Genomic DNA, 22746 nt, shown 5'->3' with positions numbered 1-22746 from the left:
AATAGGAGGATTTTTTTAAATGAGAAAGTCAAGAAGTATTGGTGCCTTAACTGACTTTTTATTTGTTTATTGTTGTTTGTTTGGCAGAAAGACCATACAAACCTTAAAATAACATGTTGCTTAATTTATTACGAGTATCTGTTTATAGAAAGATACACAATCGGTTTCCAGCAAGTTCTATACCAGTGACAATATAATCAGGGTAAACTGCTTAAATTTATTATGAATTTCTTTTTATAGAAAGATACACAATCAGTTTCAAACAAGTTCTATACCAATGAAATATAATAAGGGTAATCTGCTTAAGGGGACACTTCAATAATTAATGAATGTTTAGGTGTTTTAGCTTCTCTCAAGTAGTAGAGATTTAGTAGAATACTAAAAGTTTGGGAGATCACATTCTTCAAAATATTTACCAAAAAGGCATTGTGTTGCTGTGGAAGAAGCTTTTAAGCAATAGGGACAAAAGATCTGGGTTCTAGCCTAATACTGTCAAACAAACTATTTTTAGTGGCTTGAAGGCCAATTCACCTCCCAGGACCTCAGTTTTGCTATTTGTCTAATGAAGGATATATGAAAACTGGTCCCTTCCAACTCTGATAAATATTCTTTTTTCCTGATATTTTCACTATAAAATGGAGTGTTACTCAAGTACTCTAGTCTGCTGCCTATCATTCATTAGTAATCTTTGAAATGAGCAGTCAGTAACAAAATTAATTGGAATTAACATCTTATAACATTTCTTCAGTATCTTAGCAATTTTCCTTATTCTTGGGTGCCATGTAAGAAGGAAAACGTGGGCTCTAAGAGAAAGAAAAAAAGGAGATTATTTGTAAAATGATTGAAAGATGATACTTAAAGTTTATATTTTAAATTTGTGTCTTAAACACTTGCTTTTAGGAAAGAAAACCCCGCCTACTATTGTCAAACCCACTCACACATTCCACCCCCTTCCTGCTTTTGACTTGCACTAGAGTTGTATGGATTTTAAGAAATCTGATAGCCTGGTCTTGACCAGGTGAAGTGAGTGTAAGAAAAAATGAGAAAGGAGAGTAAAGCTGGATCATGTACAGGAGTTAGTTTTCTGTTCTTTCCTTGCCTGGTAAACAGTGGTAAGCACGCCTTTATTCCTTTAATTTATTCCCTTACTTACCCAGAAATAAGCCTGTAATAACATCAACATTAAGTTTTAGTTCTAAAAAGTTCTGAATTTTAAGTCAAAAGGCTATTTTTGAATTCTGGCTTCTGTACTTTATATGACCACCAATAAACCTCTTTGAGTGTTATTTTTCTGAATGTAAAATAGAAATATTTTTATTACCTACCTCAAAGTGCTATTATAAGCAATTTGTAACTGTTTCATAAATCTTAAAGTATAAAAATGAGCTGCTTTCAGTAGATACTATTTCAGACAGGGAAGGAGGAAGATAAAATAAGTGGGAAAAAAAGCTTCTTTTTTTCTGATTTTTCTTTGAAAACTGGGGTGGTATCAAATACTCAAATTTGTAATAAAGAAAAATTAAGTAAATTTAATATTATTCATTTATTTTTTATCATCTTACAGAATTAGCATTTAAAATACCTGCTAACACATTTGATAGTATTATTGCTGTTCAACATATTGCCTATGTTTATTTTCAGTCTTTCACCTAACAAAATTTCTATCATTGCTTTTCATGTGTTATGCCCTCATATCATACTTAGTCATTACGTATTCTTATGGGATTTTTTTGTTCTGTTGAAAAAGGAAAAGATTTTTAAGGTCTCTTTTTTGTTATATTTTCTTAGATTTTGATTTTAATCAATACACATCTGTTGCTGTGGTAATAGAATTGAAGTAACCAAATTTTAATCACTGAGTTTTCATTAAAACTTTAGAAAACAAAGCATTGACTGAGAAATATCAGAATCAATACTTCTTTCACTACAGATAACTTAAAAAAAACAGGATAGGAAAGAGGAGAATATATAATAACTCACATTTGTAGCGTTGATTAAATCTTCTATACCACTTTTTGTCTTGAATCAGAATTAGTTGCAAATAAAAATAGCTATTTTAAGTTAGTTTACATTAAAAAATAGTGCCATACTTCAGCATATGCTTTTTGGATTCATATAGATTGTTAAGATTTTGTAATATATAAGATTATAATAGCTACTTTGGGCAACACAAAAAAGATATAACACAGGCTTTGCCCTTTGGGACGTTGATATCTCCTTGGAAAGAGATAAGACAGACTCCAATCATAGTAAAACCAGATGTTCTTTTTATCCCTCTCTGAAATATACTTATTTTTAAAAGTGGTTCCTTAAAAAAAAAAAATCTTATATAAATCCAGAGGCCATTATATTGTTTTCTCCAATCTGGTAAAAAATGTTTTCTTTATTGGTTTTTTCTTGCTTGAATTGTTAACTTTCAAAATTTATTACTGTCTCTAAGACTGACTTTTTAAAGTTTTATAATTATATATTACTTGTTGAGAGCTTAAAAAAAAGAAGTATAAGCAAGTTTAGTTATTGATTCTTATTCTTTTTGTGTGAGTGATTGGACTTTTTCTGCAATGAAGGCTTTGGATCCTATTTTCAAAAGCATCAACTACAGTTTATAGAATTGCAAAAGAAGCAAATATTGAAATACAATTATTAAATTTAAAAAAAAAAGAATTCACAGACCCATCGAACTCTGGTTATAACCATTGAGAGTCCATGAAACTCAGATTAAGAATCCCTGATAATATCTGCCTCAGTTACTACAAAGCCCTATGGCTTAGTTGGCTTCCTATTTCAGAGGCAATGTTGAAATATCTTGTTGAAAATAAGGCTAGTATAGTAGAAAACATGCTAAACTAAATCAGGAGACCCAAGTTCGAACCTAATATCCAAAAATTTAATAGCATTAACCCTAGAACACGAGTCTCTGTTTCCTTATCTGTCAAATGGGGGTAACATTCTCTATTACACTTGATTGTGGTAGGAAGAGCACTTTGTAAATGTTAAGGAACAATAAAAATATCAATTATTAATGATATTAGATTTATATCTTATCTAAAAGTGATTAATAACTGTATGTGGAACTTTATTAGTAGTCCTGTCCACTGGATATGCCCAAGAACCTCATTTTCTTGATTTGTCAAATAAAAAGGTTGAACTAAATCAATTAACAAGAGTTTATTAAAGTACTTACTATGTGGCAAGCACTGTTCTAAGAAATGACAATGCAAATGCAAAATAAAATAATCTCTACCCTTAAAAAATTTATATCTTGTAAGTATAGAAAAACATATACAAAATACATCCAAAGTAATTTTGGAGGGGACACTTGAGGAGATCAGGAAAGGCCTCATGTAGGGTTAGGCAATGTAAATTGAAATTTGAAGGAAACTAGAAATTCTAAGAGGCAGGGATATGGTGAATTCTAAGAGGACAGTGAGCTTATATACAAATTCATAAAGATAGAAGCTAGAGTATCCTGTGTAAAGAATAAAAAGGCCAGTTGGGTGGCTAGTGTCTATCAAGGAGCAAAGTAATAATAATACAGTCCCCATCCAGTTCTAAATCTATGATCTCTGTTCTTTGTGTTGTAGCATTAGTTAGTATGAATCAAGGAAAGTAGGGATATGTGTTGGCCAGCATATTGGCCAAATGAACCAGGCTTAGAGTGTCTGAAATATTGCCAGGAGGATTGATTCTGAATTCCATTTGATAATACAACAGATTCAGAAGACAAATCACAACCTCTCTGGGCTTCAGTTTCTTCATTATTAAGACTTGTAGTGGTTTTTTTTTTTTTTTTTTAGTTGTCTTATTATACTGTGACATGGTTTATTACACAGAGAATAGGATTTGGAATTCTGTATTAAATTCATTTTCTTTCATCCAAACTTTTAGCTCTTCCTAACTTCCCTATTTCTCTTGAGTACCTCTGTCTCTCCAGTCACACTGGCTCACAAATTTGGTATCCTTGATTTCTCATTTCTCATTCCTTACTATATCCTATGATTTGCCAAGTCTTGCCATCTCTACTTTCATATCTTTTTTTTCTTCTGATACTATTACTATCTTGGTACAAGCACTCTTTAAATCAGGTTGGAGGATTGCAATAGTTGGTCCCTGCTTCTCCCTCTTTATTTCTTCTCCCTACCCCATCCCACCCTAATATAAATCAGAAAAGAGGAGGAGAAATGATAGATAATGCAGATAGATTAAGTGAAGATTTTTAATGATGGGGAGACCTTCATATTCTGTTTGCAACAAGGAAATAGTTATTAGGGAGAAATTGAATATTGGTAAGAGAGTAAGGTTGATAGGGTAATTTGCCGGACAAAACAGGATAGAATCTGACTGTAATGTAGACTGTTTGGCCTTGGAAAGATGGTGACTTATTCCTGTGAGAGAAGGGTGAAAGCAGAGATAATGAAGTAACAGAAGGTTTAATAACATAAAACATAAGAATTCTTGTTTTTTTCCCCTCTAATACCATTCTTTTCATTAATTTGGGGGAAAACAATTGAGAAAAATCCTATTGCTTTTTTCTCATGTCTTTTTGGCAGTAGAATCAGGGACCCAAAGGGGAAAAACCCAAATCCTAAAATAAACAGTCCATGTTTCCAAAGGATACAATTAGCGTTTTATAGATTCACATCCAACAGAAGCATAGGTTGCTTGGTAAAGCAAAAAGGCTGTATTTTTTAAAAAATAGAACAGTTTGACAATTTAAGGAGAGATACTCATAGCTATTTCTCTCTCTTTCTCTCTCTCTCTCTCTCTCTCTCTCTCTCTCTCTCTCTCTCTCTCTCTCTCTCTCTCTCTCTCACACACACACATACACACACACACACCACACAATTGCCCAATGACCTTCCTTATAATTAAGATAAAACCAAAGAACTAGTTTCAAGTTTTCTAATGTAGCTTTAGTTAGCCATATTTTTCCATATATTCATTTCTAAATCCTATTTGGCTTCTTTCTTCAAGCTTTGAATTTCATATTTCTTTGATGGAACACTCTTGGTTAAGTGAAGGGTATCACACTTTAAACAAAGACTTCTGGATCTCAGATTTCACTAAACTAGAGAAGGGTAACTAAGAAAAGATAGGGTATAAAGTGGGGGACAATCTGAAAGTGCAAAACTAGAGGGACTTTATCTGTATTCAGTGGGTGGTAATCAATTTTTGTTGAGCACTCATAACATTTATTATGTAGAATAGACATGATAATTGATGCTACATTAATAATAAAATTATTGAAATTAATTATTGAAACAGAATGAATTAGAAACTTATTTGTAAGATAAAAATAGTTTGTCAGAATACCAATTTGGCATGCTGAGAAAATGTGATCACTGTAATATTATATAAGGTAGTTTGTGATCAAATTTCAGGTATTTTCTCAAGTAATTCCCCAAACTATCTTCCATACAACTTCTGTAGTGAGTTTTCTAAAGCACAGGACTGGCCTTGTTACTCCCCTGTTCAAAAAACTTTAACAGCTTCTAGTTACTGTTAGAATCAAATATGGACAACTCTATTTGACATTTAAAACCTTTCTTAACCTGGCTCCAGCCAACCTTTCTTAACCTGGCTACAGCCTCCCTTTCCAACCTTATACTCTCCTTCACACTCTCTGTAGTCCAGCCAAAATAACATTCTTGCTGTTGCTGCTCGATGCCAACCGATCTTCCATTCCCATGCCTAGACATAGCTGTCCCCTGCCCCTTTTGAGTCTCAGAATCCCCAATTTACCTCAAAGTTCAGTTCAAGAGCTATTTTTCTATATGAAGCCTTTTTTGATTATCCTAGCTGCTAGTACCTCCCCCTCCAAAAAAAATTACCTTATGCTTATTGTATGTATACATATATATGTGTGTGTGTAAAGATAGATGTTCACTCTTTAAAATGGATTATTTAATTTTTATTTTTAATCTTTTATCCACAGTACCTGGCACTTTTTAAAAAATCAGACTTGTATTGATCCAGGGATCTTCCACTGAGGAAATTGCCTCTACCAATGAAAATCTGCTATGCAGCTTAGTCTTAGAGAAGTAGTTGCCTAGTAGATTGAGAGAAGTGTGTTGCCTGCCTATCAGAAACAGTGCTTGAATGCAGGTTTTCCTAATTCTGAATCTAGCTCATTATCTGTTATAAAACACTGCCTCTCATCTCTCAAATAGAAGGGACTTACTAAATGCTTATTGATTTATTGAGGATACCTTGGTGGTGCAGTGGATAAAATGCCCAACCTAGAGTGGGAGAACTCATCTTCCTGAGTTCAAATCTAGCCTCAGATACTTATTAACTGTGTGACCCTAGGCAAGTCACTTAACCCTGTTTGCCTCAGTTTCCTCATCTACAACATTATCTAAAGAAAGAAATGACAAACAGCTCCAATATCCTTGCCAAGAAAACTCCTAATAGAGCCACAAAGAGTTGGATATGATTGAAAAATAATTGAACAACAACTGATATTGATGTTTTGAGTAATAGGAGAGGAGCATAATAAGAAGCTGAAAATAATTGTCTATTGTAGACCTGGATAGCCAGAAGCACTAGAGTAATAATTCTAGTTTGGATGAACCCTTACCATTTTTCTTCTCTTCAGTTTGCTCATCTGTAAAATTGAACATGATGCTTAGCTCACTGAAGTGTCATGATGAGAGTTAGTTAATTAGTTGATATGTCTTACGTGCTATGCAATAAGATAATTACTATTTAATTATGTTCCTTCATGAACCATCAAGCTTCATATTGTAGGGCTCTGTAATAGCTAAACAAATCTTATTCAGCTCCCTTTGTAAAGGGTAGTCAGATTTGTAATAATTTAAAAGATTTTGAAATTTAATATCGGTTTTGAGAAGGGGAAATGAAGAGAGAAATTGTTTGACTTGTGATACGATGTCTTTTGTAATATTGAACATCTCATATCTTTCAAAAATAAAATTTTAAAATATAAATTTTAAAGTTTTTGATTTAGAGAGGATAAAAAAAATGAAAGCTGGTTCATTATCCCAGAGAGGAAACTTTCACTTTGTAGAACATGCCATCAGTTTAATTTTATTGGTATTCAGCAGTTGTTTGTGCAGCTGCGAATCCAAAATTATGTGAGCAGTTTGGAGTGTGCTGTCCTAGAATCTTGGATGTGAACTAAAACCTCTTATTAAGATAAGCTTTTTGGTCCATTTAGGAAAGCTTAGTGTATGTGTAAAATACTGTCATTATGGAATTTGAGACATGTCCACTGTCCCTTGTCATTGAAAATTACCCCTGAACTTTGTATACAATGCAGTATTCATTATGGCTTTAGCATATAAATCCATTCTCCCCCTTTAAAAATAATAACAATTTTGAACGAATTTAAATAGAAATAAAGTAAGAAGTAAGCTCATAACCACATAAGAATTATTTGCTTTTTCAATCTACTTTGTAACAAACCAATAACAGTAACTTATTGATTCAAATCTCTCCTACATCTGTATGCATATAAAGTTTTTTATATTTCTTTTTATAATCATAGTAAATATATATGCTGTTCTACTTCTGGGGTTTTTTTTGCATAATTTCATATGTCTTTCCATATTTCTTTATATTCCTCAAGCTTGTCATTTTGAATGGTACAGTAATATTCCATCACACTGTTGTGCCAATCACCCAAATCCATTTTCTACAAGGACTTTATAATACCTGTTTACTTCTTCAGCTGCGGGTGGACCACTTGTTTTGCTAGTCTTCAGCGTTGGGAGGCGTGTCAAATACACAGAAGTCGGAGTCATCTTGGCCAGATGGTGTTTGATACAGATGGATGGTTAGTTGTCATGCAGATCTTCTAGTTGGTAACTTGTTGCTGCCATCTGACTCAAAGAATCATTCACACACCCTGGCTGTCAAAAGCATCTTCTCTTCTGTCTGTTTTAGCTGTCATGTCTGTGCTCTGTACAGAAGTGTTGACAAGACATTGCTGTTGTACATTTTCAATTTGGTTTAGTGATTTTTCTGCTTCATGGGGTCTTTGATAGTTGCTGGAGTATGCTTACTCTGGGAATGCATTTTTTAAAAATATGTACTGACAGTGCAACAATTATTTGACCTGAGTAATATTTTCAGGTTTTGTGTATGTTTTTTAATCCATATAATAAGCATACTCATATAAATGGCAACTTTTGTTGTTTTCCTCCAAATCATTTCTGTTTCATTGTTTCCAAATGTAGTAGAAGAGCTAAATTCTACTGATGATTTTCCATTTAGGTATATTTTTGTGGCCTCTTCCCTTCCCAATTCATGTCATCAGTCATCTTGGTTTTTTTTCTGAATCTTCCTCCCTCCTCTTGAAGCTGATTTTTAGTAGATAGTATTAAGTATCTTGTTTTCTTCTTCAAAAAGCTTAATAATTGTATTTATATTTCAATTCTTATTTCACCAAACTTAATCATCTTCATTCACTCCTTATAACTTTACTTTTTTTTCCTGCTTCCTCTTAGTAAATGAACTTTACTTTTACATTTTCTTCAAATTTCTTTTGAAAATCTATTTTGTTGGCACATTCTGACTTCCTCTAATACTTTTGTGTCTTTAAAATGTTGGAAGAAGAATATTTTTATGTGATTATTCAGACCACCAAAACAAAATAGTAAGATTCTTCAATTTGTAGCACTCATTGACCCCTTTAACATTCTTAATTAAAACTTCATCCATTTATATTTGCATGTCATATACTTACATCCTGGAGAATGTTTTGTGTCAAAGGCCAGAAGACTAAAATTATTTGATAAAGGCTTAGTTTTCTGCTTACTTAATGAAATAAAATTAACTGTAATATTGATTCTCTCTCTTATTATGGTAGATTAATATTGACAAAGAGAAGTTTTAACAAGGTAAACTCTAGATTAAGAATTGGCCAAGATTTGAAAATATTTCGAGTCTTGTCCTGGCCTTTATTATAGCTCAAACTGAATTATTGTTTAACTAATGAACAACCATTTTTTGAAGTAGACACTATCTGCCAAAAATTAGGCTCCTAGGGTACAGATATAAAGAATGAAATAATCCCTGTTCTCAAAAGGTTAAAAAAAAAAAAAAAAAAAAAAAAAGAATAGTATTTAGAGTTGTAGAGGCCCCTAGGGATAATCTCAACTAGTCACTTACTTTACAAAAGAATATGAGAAATTGATGGTGCTAAATAGCAGGTGCAGGTCTTCTTTCTTCAAATTATACCTTTCTACCCTAAACTTATTGGCAGCTTTCTTATTAATATGCATATTTTCTTATCCCTTAAAGAATTAGCTGCTTAGAATTTCAAACTCCTTTAAGAAATGTTCATTTTATGTGGAACCTACTATTCTTTAAGTAGGAATAGAGTTGAGGATACAAGCTGCTGATTTTCCAGATGATAATGGCCCCTTATATTCTCAGTGCTTTCAAAAAGATGGTCACTTCCTCTAGTTTACAGTTTCAGAACTCACACCTGTTCCGAGACCCACTGTGATATGAATCCAGGTATCACTGGATAGTTTGGCCTTGAATTTGACTAGATCATTTCTTAGGTTTAGACTTGGAGAAAACAAGCTGTTGGACAAACCAAATGGTCTCATGAATTTATTCCAGTATTCACCAGAATGAAAACTGCTTGAATGTTTTTGTGCCCTTTCATGCATTTAGTAAATATTTACTCAGTGCTTTCTATGTGTAAGGCACTGTGCTAGGCACTTGGAAGAAAATAAAAGATGTATGATTCAGTCTAGGATTAGATTCCTAAAGTAATATGCCACCAATGTAAAAGCCATAACTTATATCATTGTAAAAATATACAGAATCTCAGGCTCTTGGGTCTCAGAATATTAAAGCTTTGTTCAGTTTAGAGCTTAATTAGTAGTTATGTTTACTATCTTTATAAAGATAGAATGGGCAATGATCAAAAGTATATATTCACAATGATGACAATAATCTTTTTAAAGTAAATTCCATTTTAATGTCATAGAAAAGACTGCACCATTCAGCCAGCCTCCAATGTATAAGCCATGAGATCACTGACAATCCAAGTAACCACTCAAAACTTTTGTGACTAATTCTCATCACTATCAGTTTGTTCACTTTCACCATCTTATCTCTTGTTCACAAATAAAGATGGTTTTCTTGTAGAATTATATTATTTTTACCTCATAGTGTATTTTCTTATACCAATCAACATTGTTAATTTGAGTTTGCCAGTATATCTTTCCCAATTAGTTTTTAAGATTTTGTCCAAAATTGATGGCTCTGATACAGTATTTTCAGATATTGGGGCAGGATTTCAGTAACTACCTCCCATAAAGCAATGACTATATGTTCAATTTTCCATTGCTATTAAAAGGCAACAAGATTAATGAAAGTAAAACTATAGGGGAATATTATGAAAATACATAGTAAAAACATAGTAAATAGAACAGCAGAGACTAGCAATGATTTTAATGACTTTCCCTTGAAACCTGAATTCCTGTAGAAAAAATTTGTGTTTAAATCAAATTTTACTTTAATTTGCTTTTTCAAAACTTCTTAATTGTGCTTCTTGTATTTTGAAATTTTGCTCTGCATTTTTAGTCTTTTTGTAAGTAGTAGTTAGTAAATAGAAAAGGTCTAAGGGGCTTTTGCTAAAGCAGGGTTTTGTTTTGTTGTTAATTAATTTTGCATTATGTTAAAGGATACTATAGAGAATTTTTAGAAATTATTTCTAATTTGATAGTTCATGACTTCATATGGAAGTAGATTTATCGATAGAAAACTCACCAAGAGGATACAAATGTGTACTGTTATTTGAAAATATATTGAATTTGTAGTTAGTTCAAATCCTGCCATTTGCCACCTCTGTAATTTTAGAGAAACATAAATTCTCTTTATTTATTTCTCATCTATAAAATTTAAGAGATTGAACTAAGTGACTTCAGTGGCCTAGAATGATGTAAATTGAGTAGTAGATTTAGAGCTTGTATCCAGTCCAAACCTTTTATTTTGTAGATTAAGCCCCAGAGAAACAAATAATCTGTTCCAGGTCATACAAATAGTCAAACCAATGTGAATGAAGATCTCTGCCAAGCCCAGCCCTACCTCTTTCCCCCATGTCACACCTCTTTCCTAGGAACTATTAGTAGAATTTAGCCAGTCAGTCCACCAGCATTTTTCATTTTTGCTGCTCCTTTGGGCTTACATAGCAATAAACCTAAGGTAATTCTCTCCTCTTCTCCAAAATATTTTGTATCTAATTTAATTTTATGTATATATTTTATGGGGGTAGGAATAAGGATAGGGATAGAGTGGACATAGCAAGTCACAAAAAGTACTTGCTAAGAAAGGGAAGTACTACAATCTGATTTGAAAAATTGTTCCCACATTAATGAAAACAAGAATTCATGAAGTAAATGAAAGCTTTGAATAGATCATTATCACTAAGGAAATTTAGGCATTTCCAAATGTCCAGTACCAACTTTAAAGTACCAATGAACCTTATTTTGAACTCAATATGACTAAACTTGTATTTTAAATATTCTCATTCCTTTAAATGTGGGTGGCTTGCAATAACTTAGTCACAGTTGTGAGTGATGATTTTAGAGATGAGAGCAAGTGCTAGCTAGAAATATTAAATAAAATTCTAGAAAAATAAAAATTCAAAAAAGGAGACCATATCCGAATTCAAAATATTTAAGTAGACTCAGACCATTATATATGTTTTATTTAGCTGTCAGTAAATATCAGGCTAACTTTTTTTTTATGTCAGCAGACTGAAAACTATGAACAGAGAATACGTGAACAACAAGAACAGCTGTCACTTCAACAAAGTATTATTGACAAGCTAAAATCACAGTTACTTCTTGTGAATTCCAGCAGAGGTATGTCAATGTTAATTGTTTTATCTTTTTTTGGGCTCCTTAGAGAAAATAAAGGTGGAAGTTGTGATTTTTTTATCTTAGTTTGTTACAAAGTTTTTATGACTATGATACAAAATCTCCATATTTTTATTATTTCTATAATTTCTTACATTAAGAACAGAACACTTGAAGTTGTGATAGTGGATTTACCCAATCCACTATAAGTACATATACTTTTATGTTTATATAAATCTGCTATACATATATAGCACATTCTCTGTCTCTTTTATGTTTTGAAACATTCATCTCCTTTTCCTTGTCCAACTGCTTTCCCCAGTCTTCTTTGGTGAATCAACATCTATGTTCCATGGTTTCCCTTCTTTCTCTCTATACTCTCTAGATGATCTCATAAGCTCCCAAAGCTTTCACATCTGTATGCAAATCTCTGGGTGTGGTCAGTGTATATATATAATTGTGTATGTATGTGAGTGTACATTTATATGTGTATATATGAGTGTGTGTATGCATATATATTTATATATATGAAAAGATATAGATATATATGTATAAAGATAGAGATATATACATATGTGTATATATATGTACATATATACATATATGTAGAGGTATAGATATACATATGTATAAGGATATAGATATATACCCACAAATATTTATATATATATGTATATACATGAAGACATAAATCTTTGCTATTCTAAATGAAGTGAAAGTAAATGGCTATTTTAATATATATGCATGTATTTAATATAGATTAATATATACATATTTAAAGTAAAAATATTAAATATATGCATATGTATATGTATGGCTTGGCATTTCAAGCCTAACATTAGATCTATTTCTCATCATCCAGACAGACTAGCCTTCTTGCTGTTCTCCAAACTCAGTATTTCATCTCCTATCTCTGAGCCTTAGCCCAGGCTGTCCCTCATGCTAGGAATTTACTCCCTGTCCACCTTCTTCCTTTCCAATATTTAACTTCCTTCAAGGCTCAGCTCAGGATCCCCTTCTTATGGGGATCTATTTCTGTTCCTCCTTATTGTTAGTGTGCTCGCTCTCTCTCTTTTTTTCTCATCAAATTATCTTGCATTTCCTTTTATGAATATATCTTGTATCATATACTTTTTACACCTCCCCTCCAGTATAAATTTCCTGAGGGTAAAGACTAGATTTTATTTTGGTTTTTTTGAGTCCATAAGTTATAAACAAATGCTTATTGGAATGGGTTGATTCTATATAAACTTGGGACTTTAAGTGATTATGTTAATTTTTAACAACTTCTATAAAAATAAGAATCTTCAAAATGTAATCAATTCATTTTATAACTGTCTTATAATTTTAAAGTGTTTATTTTATCTAGTCAGAATTATTTTTATTTTTATTTATTTATTTTGGTTTCAGGATTTTACCCTTTTATACAATATTATACTAATACCTGAGAGGTTGTTTTTGTTTTTCAGATAATGTCCATGGCTATGTTCCTATGCTGGAAGAGAGTGAAAAAAGGAAAAATGACATACCTCTTAATGTTACTTTTGATCACCCCCATGACAAAGTGAAATCAGGAATACCAAGAGAAAAACATTCAAAGGTAGTCTTCCCTGTCTTCATGTAGAATTTTAGGTTTATGCCCTAATAGGAACTTAAAAAGAGAAATCCAGTTTGACAGTTTTCTAGAATGGTTCACTTTAAAAAAGAAAATAACAACAAAAGAAACCTTATGTAGTGATGTGAAATTTCTTCCAATCTCCAATAAGTATGTGGTGTATTTTTTTTGTATGATATTTACCAAGAATAGTAAGGGGGTCTTTGCACGCATTTTCATCTTATTTGTATGTTCTTGACTATGTTGTATTTTCCTGAAGCTTTCAAATTAAATTATTATTGTTAAGACTGATATTTCACATCATCCAACTTTATTTTCACTATCATTTATCTAGGTATATATATTAGAAGCTACATCAGAGAAGATAAAGATGAAGTCAAGTTAAGAATGGTGTCATTAAATAACAGACAGCAAAATGTTTGCCTCCCAGAAAGAGTTATTACGCTATTTAAAAAATTGTTCTAGCTTTTTTTTTCCTATGACTGCCTTGGCTTCTTAAATTTTTTTTCAGTAAAGTAAATTAGTCATTCTTGTAAGGAACCCAAACATAAATATTTTCTTTTTCATATTTTCAAGTCCCCTATATTAAGATACTATTTACAGAATCACAATCAGTTTTTTAAAGATTTCCTTTCATTTATTTGCTAATTACAATTAAATTATTCTCCCATATTCCAGTTTTTTCCTTAGCAGACCCAATGGAAAACTTTTTTTCTGGGGGAATGGAAAGGTTATATCCATGATTCTATCTATCCAATTTGAAAGATCTTTTTGGATTGATTTTCCTTATGGTTGGCCAGAGGATAAGTAAAAGATTGAATGGATTGAAGGTGATCCAAAATAAAGTATAAAGAAATAAGCACCAAGATTATCACTTGAGACAAGTATCTCTGGCATACTACACTCCTAAATGAAGTAAAGTAAACATTCTAGCCTTAAAATTTTTTCCTAGATCTTATTTTTTTTTATTGGTAGAACCAATGGGAAAATTTGGAGAGGCACAGAGAACTATGACAATTAACTTTTTAGAAGACTCACAGAGTTTATTTGTATGAATTTGTAAGGTCCTTATCACTTATCACTGCTATAAATAGAAGGAAAGTATTAAGGGACATATATTGTTTTGGATAACTGAATATTGAGGGTTATTTGATGGTGGAGTTTTTTTTTTTCATTAAATCTATAATACTTTTGTGATCAAGGCCTTGTACATCAGAAATATTGACATTTAAAGATGGCCCCCAGATTCAGTTTAGTGTACTAACAAAACCACAGAAGTTCATAATTCTTAAAACTTTATTCCTGTATTTATTCAATTATTGCTAAATTTGAACCATGAATACAGTTGTCTTGCATTTCTGTGAACTAAGTCAATTATATCCAGAAGTGTTAATTTGAAAATGATTTTATCAGATTTGTGATAAATGCTAATTACCTTGAAGAAACCCAATTTGAAGCTTTAAATTATCTATACACATCTATAACTTATTTATATAAGAAAATTTAAGAAGAAATAATCCTTTGATAGTTTGCAGAGTTTCCCCCCCCTAATAAAACATTCATTGAAATCTCCCTTCCTCTGAGTTTCCATTAATAATTGTGTTTTCTAATTCTGTCTAACTCTTTCTGACCCATTTGGGGTTTTCTTGGCAAAGATACTGGAGTGGTTTGCCATTTCCTTCTCCAGGTTATTTTAAAGATGAGGAAATGGAGGCAAATAAGGTTAAATGACTTGCTGAGGGAACCACTTAGTAATTAGGTAGTAAGGTAGGTAGCACTTTTAGATGGGAAAGCTCTACATATATATAATGTCATTCAATTCTCACAACAATTCTGCAAGATAGATGTTATAGTTATTTCCATAATATAGACAAGGAAAACAAAACTGAGAGTAGTGTAAGTGGCTTGCCCACAGTCACATAGTATTAACTATCTGTTGCAGGAATCTGAATTTGGGTCCTGATTCGAGGCCCAGTGCTACAAATAATGTGCTAGTAATTAACTACTAGTAATTATATGAGTGCAAAATGAGGATGCAATGTGGTATAAAGGACAGAGTACTGCCTCTATACTCAGAGGATCTAGTTTCCTATTTGGTGTAAATATGGATATCATCTAATTTCTCATCTCAATTTCATTAATAAAATGAAGTCCCTTCTGGCTTTTATTAAATTGATTTTCATAAAAAAGAATTTAACAGAATGGAGTTCTTTGTAACTGTTTCATATGCTTGTATTTTAAAGCCTATGATAATATCTGCAGAGTGCCCTTTTTTATACTTGTTCCTTGAATAAATAATGGGTGGAAATTAGATATTGAAATAGAATGCTGCCCTTACAGCAGCTGGATAGTACAATGGATAAAGTGCTGGGGTTAGAGTTAGGGAGATTCATCTTTCTGAGTTTAAATCTGGCCTCAGACACTAGCTGTGTGACCCAGGATATGTCCCCTAATCTCTGCCCTAATCCACTGGAGAAGGAAATGGCAAACCATTCCAGTGTCTTTGCCAAGAAAACCCCTTACAGGTCACAAAGAGTCAAACATAGCCAAATGACTGAACAATAAAAAACTGTCCTCGTGTTATCTGAATAATTACAAATGCTCTTATTTGTTATTAGATAGCAGTTGGCAAAATTCTCTTTCTCTCCTTAGTTGCAGCATCTCTTTGAAGAAACTCCTCAGGTAAGGGGAGAAAATTCAGCCAGCTTGAGGTGTCAAGGATCATTTGAGGAAATGAGAATTTGGCTTAGAACCAAAAGAGAATATGTTCAGTCACTGAAGAGCCAAGCTAAATGTTCTATGCTATCTTCACCAGCTCAACTTGATTAAAAAAAAAAAGTTTGTAAAATTATTCGGTTACCCATGCAAGCTTTGTGGTTTATTTTTTCTTTAAAAGAAAGTACTTAAAAGGATACATATGCAATGTTGTAAAAATCTTCTATTTTATATATATACTTAAATGCTGTTTAATATGTTAGCATGACAGTTCCTTTTGGGGGGAGATTTAAGGAAAATTTTTTTCTACTTAATAGTATTTTATCTTTTCCTATTACATGTAAATATAGTTTTCAGCATTAATCTTTATGAGATTTTGACCTCCAAATTTTTCTCCTTCTTTCCCTTCCCTCCCCTCTCTCCAAGAAAGAAAAAATCTGAAAAAGGTTATACACATACAATCATGTTAAACATATTTCCACAGTAGTCATGTTGTAAAAGAAAACTTAGAACAAAAGGAAAAAAACATGAGGGAAAAACAAAACAAAACAAAAGTGAGAACAATATGCTTCAATTTGCATTCAGATGCCATAATTCTTTCTGTGGATGTGATCAGTATTTTCTATCATGAGTCTCTTGGAATTGTCTTGGATCCTTGTATTGTTGAAAAGAGCTAAATCTATCATTGTGGAGCACAATACTGCTCAAAATAATATTTTCCTTTAACTTTCAATTATTAATAACAGTATTCCTCACTGAGAATAACACTCTCTGAAAGGTAATTATAAGTAGCATGTTTCCAAATTGAAATTATTTTATAAATTATAACTACAGGTAAGAGTAGTTAATAAGAAAAGCTTAAGAAAAAGATAAAAGATTTTCCAATTGAGCCAACTTTTGTAATCATCTTTATTATCATTAGTGAAAAGACTGGTATGGAGAGAATGACTGATTTACTTTCCATTTAGATTAGAATTATTAGATGAGAAGAGCCAGATTTTATGTTGGTAGTCCTAGATTCTGGTGTTAGCTCCTCTTAGTTAGTGATCATTTTTGGAAAGCAAATTTCACAATCTTAGAAACAAGCTTAGGATTGAAAAGTTAATAAAGAAGCATCAAATCTTAGAATGTTTTCTGATCGTCAAAAAAATGAATGTAGGAACTTAATAAATAATCATTTATAATGAAGACGTGATCAAGACTGTATCTCCATACTTCATCTCATCTGTGGGATGTATATGTTAGATATACTGGCTTATAGTTATAATATAGACATAATCATGTCTGCAGTTTTGCAGTCAAGTATTTTGTAGTCATAGTAATATAGATCCCAAACTGCATTGTAGAATTCACTTTTTAAAAGAAATAGCTTTTTGCTTGTTCTTTGAAAATAATAAGGATGCTCTCTTACTATAAAATAAAAATTTCAGTAATAATTCTTCAGGATAAATTTAACCATTTACACTGAAAGCCAGCTTTTATACTTAGAGCCTAACTAACACACACACACACACACACACACACACATATATGTTCATCTGTACTTTCATAGGCTATTTTTATTAGACCCTTTGTTTATATAGGATACTGCTAAATGTATTTGGGTAGCATACCTTTATTATTCATTTCCCCAGGTTTAATTGGCTCTTTTGGAAATACAGTAAAAAATAACAATAATAATAAGAGCTAGCATTTATATAATGTGTTAAGATTTGCCAAGAGCTTTACAAATATCTCATTTGATCCTCACAACACCCTTAGATAGGGTGAGGATAGATCCTCATTTTACAGATGAAGAAACTGAAGTTGGTAGAAATTAAGTGGTTTGTTCAATGTCAAACCAGTCAAAAGTGTCTGAGGCTAGATTTAAACTTATTCCTTTCTGACTCCATTGTGCCACCTAGCTGATTTACAGATTCATGGCCCAAGTCCCTTTTTAATCCATTCTCTTTTGCCACATAAGAGATAGAAAAACATTTAATTAAGACACAGAGCAGCGAGGAAAGAGAACCGAGTAGTAAATAATTCTCTCTATATATAAATGGATGCCATTTGTTACAATTCCAAGGGAATTACTATTTTATACATGTTCCCCAGTGAGTGCCCAGCATAGCATAGAAGGAAGATATGGTCAACTTCAGAACTATTACATTATAATAAACTTAAGGTTCAGTACCTTTTGCCTCTGAAGTTTTGGATTTGTTAATCTTTTGGATGCTTCTCACCCCCCACCCCCACCCCTACCCCAGAAGTCTCCTAGGGGCAGATGAGAACCACTAAAACTTCTTGCTTTACCCTGGAGTTATTGAATGGAACTAGAACTCCTCCCATGTTTCCCTTCTGTTTTTCTCTCAGCTCACAATCCAAATGCTTGTCTTTAGGACTCAAAGTGCTCCCTACACCTTAAGAAGCCTTGCTTTTTAGATCCCCTGCCTTGCAGAGTACCACACCTCCCCACTTCTCACCCCCAACCTTTTGACACTGTAGCTGGATAGAATGCTTTTCAAGAAATGTAGTCCATTTAATTTTTCCCAATAAGCAGTGTGTTCAAGGTCTCCAGGCATTGTGGGAAATGAAGTCCAAGTGATGCCCACTATATGCAGACCAGGCAAATATTTAAGAATAATATGGGGGATTATAAAAGAAGATAGTGAATAGTGGAGGCTAAGAGAATGGGATTCATAATTTTGGGCAAAGTCAATGAAATTTAGCAGAGAGATTTTTTAATATTATAAAGAAACTGGAATAAATTATACAAAATAAACACTGAATGAGTTATACTACCTTTAATATCATTTAAACAAAATTTTAATTACATTAATGCAGTTGTATTATTTCATGCATTTTCTTCTTTGATTTGTCTAGAACTTTTCTTTCTTTTTTTTCTTTCTTTTTTTTTTTTGAGGCAATTGCCCAAGGTCACACAGCTAAGAAGTGTTAAGTTCAGATTTGAACTCAGGTCCTCCTATCTTAAGAGCTGGTGCTCTATCCACTGCACCACCTAGCTGCCCCTAGAATGTCTTGAAATTGTTCCTTCTGTGTACATTTTGTCTGGTCAAACTTTTTTTATTTGGTTGTACTAAAATTCTAAAAATAGAAAGAATCTGTATGAAAATGCATAATTGAATTGCTAAAGGAGAAGAGTTAGACAGTTTGCAAACATCCATTATAATAATAGTGGCCTTGCCAATAGGAAATCTAGAAACATAGCTCGCTATCATGTTATCTAGAGTTTCAGCATAGCATATAAGATTTGGACCCATTGTTGTGACTTCAGACCTTGCCCAATGTGTTAGATGCTGTAATGCATGGAGTATTGAATTTATTTGATTTCAGGAAGAGCATGTTCAAATTCTGCCTCAGATACTTGGAAAAGACACAAAGCTACTCATTTAACTTCTGTTTCCTTAAATCTAAAAAAAAGGAGGATGATAATAGCACCTTCTTCCAAGGGTGGTTGTGGGGACAAAATGAAACAAAATATGTGAAGTACTTTGCAGACCTTAAAGCACTATATAATTGTCAGCTATTATTATGTCATAAACAAAACCTAATCCTTCATCAGAATTCTTTCAGATGAGTGTCTTTGGGTTCAAAGGGAATGAGGCAAATGAATGACCAGTTCAAGGTTTTAGCAAATTGGATGGTAGCCCAAAGTATCAAAAATCAGTATATCTTTTTTTTTAATATAACTTTTTATTGACAGAATATGCATGGGTAATTTTTTACATTATCCCTTGTACGCACTTCTGTTCTGATTTTTCCCTTTCCTCCCTCCACTCCCTCCCCTAGATGGCAGACAGTCTTATACATGTTAAATATGTTATAGTATAACCTAGATATAGTATAGCTTAGATACAATATATGTGCATAGAACCGAACAGTTCTCTTGTTGCACAGGAAGAATTGGATTCAGAAGGTAAAAATAATCTGGGAAGAAAAACAAAAATGCAAACAGTTTACACTCGTTTCCCAGTGTTCCTTCTCTGGGTGTAACTAATTTTGTCCATCATTGATCAATTGGAACTGAATTAGATCTTCTCTATGTTGAAGATTTCCACTTCCATCAGAATACATCCTCATACAGTATTGTTGTTGAAGTGTATAATGATCTCCTGGTTCTGCTTATTTCACTCAGCATCAGTTCATGTAAGTCTCTCTAAGTCTCTATCTATTCATCAAGCTGGTCATTTCTTACAGAACAATAGTATTCCATAACATTCATATACTATAATTTACCCAACCATTCTCCAATTGATGGACATCCATTCATTTTCCATTTTCTAGACACTACAAAAAGGGCTGCCACAAACATTTTGGCACATACAGGTCCCTTTCCCTTTTTTAATATTTCTTTAGGATATAAGTCCAGTAGAAATACTGATAGATCAAAGGGTATGCACAATTTGACAACTTTTTAGGCATAATTCCAAATTGCTCTCCAGAATGGTTGGATTCTTTCACAACTCCATCAACAATGCATCAGTGTCCCAGTTTTCCCACATCCCCTCCAACATTCATCATTATTTGTTCCTGTCATCTTAGCCAATCTGACAGGTATGTAGTGGTATCTCAGAGTTGTCTTAATTTGCATTTCTCTGATCAGTAGTGATTTGGAACACTCTTTCTATGAGTGGGAATAGTTTCAATTTCATCATCTGAAAATTGTCTGTTCATGTCCTTTGACCATTTATCAATTGGAGAATGGCTTGATTTCTTATAAATTAGAGTCAGTTCTCTGTATATTTTGGAGATGAGGCCTTTATCAGAACCTTTGACTGTAAAAATATTTTCCCAATTTGTTACTTCCCTTCTAATCTTATCTACATTAGTTTTGTTTGTACAAAAGCTTTTCAATTTGATATAATCAAAATTTTCTATTTTGTGATCAATAATGATCCCTAGTTCTTCTTTGGTCACAAATTCCTTCGTCCTCCACAAGTCTGAGAGGTAAACTATCCTATGCTCCTCTAATTTCTTTATGATCTCGTTCTTTATGCCTAAATCATGGACCCATTTTGATCTTATCTTGGTATATGCTGTTAAGTGTGGGTCCATATCTAATTTCTGCCATACTAATTTCCAGTTTTCCCAGCAGTTTTTGTCAAATAATGAATTCTTATCCCAAAATTTGGGATCTTTGGGTTTGTCAAACACTAGATTGCTGTAGTTATTGACTATTTTGTCCTGTTAACCTAACCTATTCCACTAATCAACTAATCTATTTCTTAGCCAATACCACATGGTTTTGGTGATTGCTGCTTTATAATATAGTTTTGGATCAGATATAGCTAGGCCACCTTCAAAAAATCAGTATATCTTAAAGAATGGTCTGTCTCAAAACAGATCATTAAGTGCCACAAAACCTACAAGAGTTGAAAGTCAATTGAGGGCAGTCTAATCTAAATTTTCTATCTCCCTAGAAACTAGTTCAGTGCTTTCCAAACTGCAGGCTTTTAGTAAATTGAGGTGTCCCAAAGAAAACTTAAGTGTACTGTTAAGCATCAGTAGCTTTAAACTACATTAAGACTTTAGGATACCTTGTACCTAAATGAATGAATAGTACTTAGGGCTGACTCTCTCCCTAGAAGCATTAAAAAGTTATTTTTTATCTTTTTTAAGCCTTCAGGCTGTATTCTCATTGGCTTTGTTATTTTTGCTAAATCATGTGACCTCCATAACCTCAATATTCTCACCTGGGAAATGAAGTATTGGACTATTTGAGCTGCAAGGTTCTTTACAGACAATCTGAAGGGGCAAGAAGGATTTTATTTGAACCAGAAAACATTGGATGCCTGTAGGGCTACTATATATAGACACACAGAATAAAAAGATGTCCTGTGCTTTCTATTTATACTAAATATAAAAGCTGGATGCATTTGAAGAGTCTGATATCTAAAAATTTACTAATCAGCCAGTTCATATTTATTGAATACCAATGATATACCCATATTTGTTAGGTCCTACAAGGGACATAAAAAAGTTTCCGTATCCTAAAGAGAAATATGGGGATGCCCAAAATACAATTAAAACTTTGTTGATGATAGTTTTTTTGTTCCTTTCAATTACTACTCTCTTATACTTCGAGTATTTTTCTACTATGGGTCTATTTCTTATATTATTCAGGATATTAGTTTTAATCTTTTGCCTTGTGATTTTGCTGTTAAGAGCATTTGAGATGAGAGCACCTAAGTGATTCAGTGCATAGAGCACCAGCCCTGAAGTCAAGAGAACCTGAGTTCAAATGTGATCTTAGATACTTAACACTTCCTAGCTGTGTGACCCTGGGCAAGTCACTTAACCCCATTTGCCTGGGGAGGGGGGGAGGAAGTATTTGAGATGGGAGAAAATCATGGAGTTGTACTGATTTGTGGCCTTAATTTCATTCTTTTCTTTTTCATTTTCATATGCATTCTAGAATACTTATAGAGTCATTAAATGTCAGAACTAGTTGAGTCTTACCTAGTAATTTTAATGATAAAGAAACTGATACTCTCCTACTGAGGAGAATTAGGTAAGGGGTAACCCCTTTTGGTTAGGAGCAAGGAAACATAGTTAAATGCAGTCTAGTAG

At 32.7% G+C, this 22746-nt stretch overlaps 1 protein-coding gene across 19 annotated transcripts in view; it reads left to right on the top strand.

The window, feature by feature from the left end:
- TANK (TRAF family member associated NFKB activator) overlaps positions 1-22746 on the top strand; it is a 513112-nt gene that overhangs the window by 471477 nt on the left and 18889 nt on the right. For 6 of the 19 annotated variants that reach the window (XM_074303292.1, XM_074303287.1, XM_074303286.1 and 3 more), the window contains exons 3-5: positions 11738-11849; positions 13313-13443; positions 16111-16140. In XM_074303292.1, coding sequence (XP_074159393.1) covers positions 11738-11849; positions 13313-13443; positions 16111-16140 — 273 coding nt within the window. Of the gene's footprint in view, positions 1-7693; positions 7799-11737; positions 11850-13312; positions 13444-16110; positions 16141-22746 lie in introns of all 19 variants that reach the window. The other 13 variants (XM_074303293.1, XM_074303294.1, XM_074303295.1 and 10 more) reach the window with 6 other exon arrangements.

This window comes from Sminthopsis crassicaudata, chromosome 3, assembly GCF_048593235.1.
Source record: "Sminthopsis crassicaudata isolate SCR6 chromosome 3, ASM4859323v1, whole genome shotgun sequence".
Lineage (NCBI taxonomy): Eukaryota > Metazoa > Chordata > Mammalia > Dasyuromorphia > Dasyuridae > Sminthopsis > Sminthopsis crassicaudata.
The sequence above is the reverse complement of the archived record's forward strand: the minus strand, read 5'-3'. Positions and strand labels throughout refer to the sequence as shown.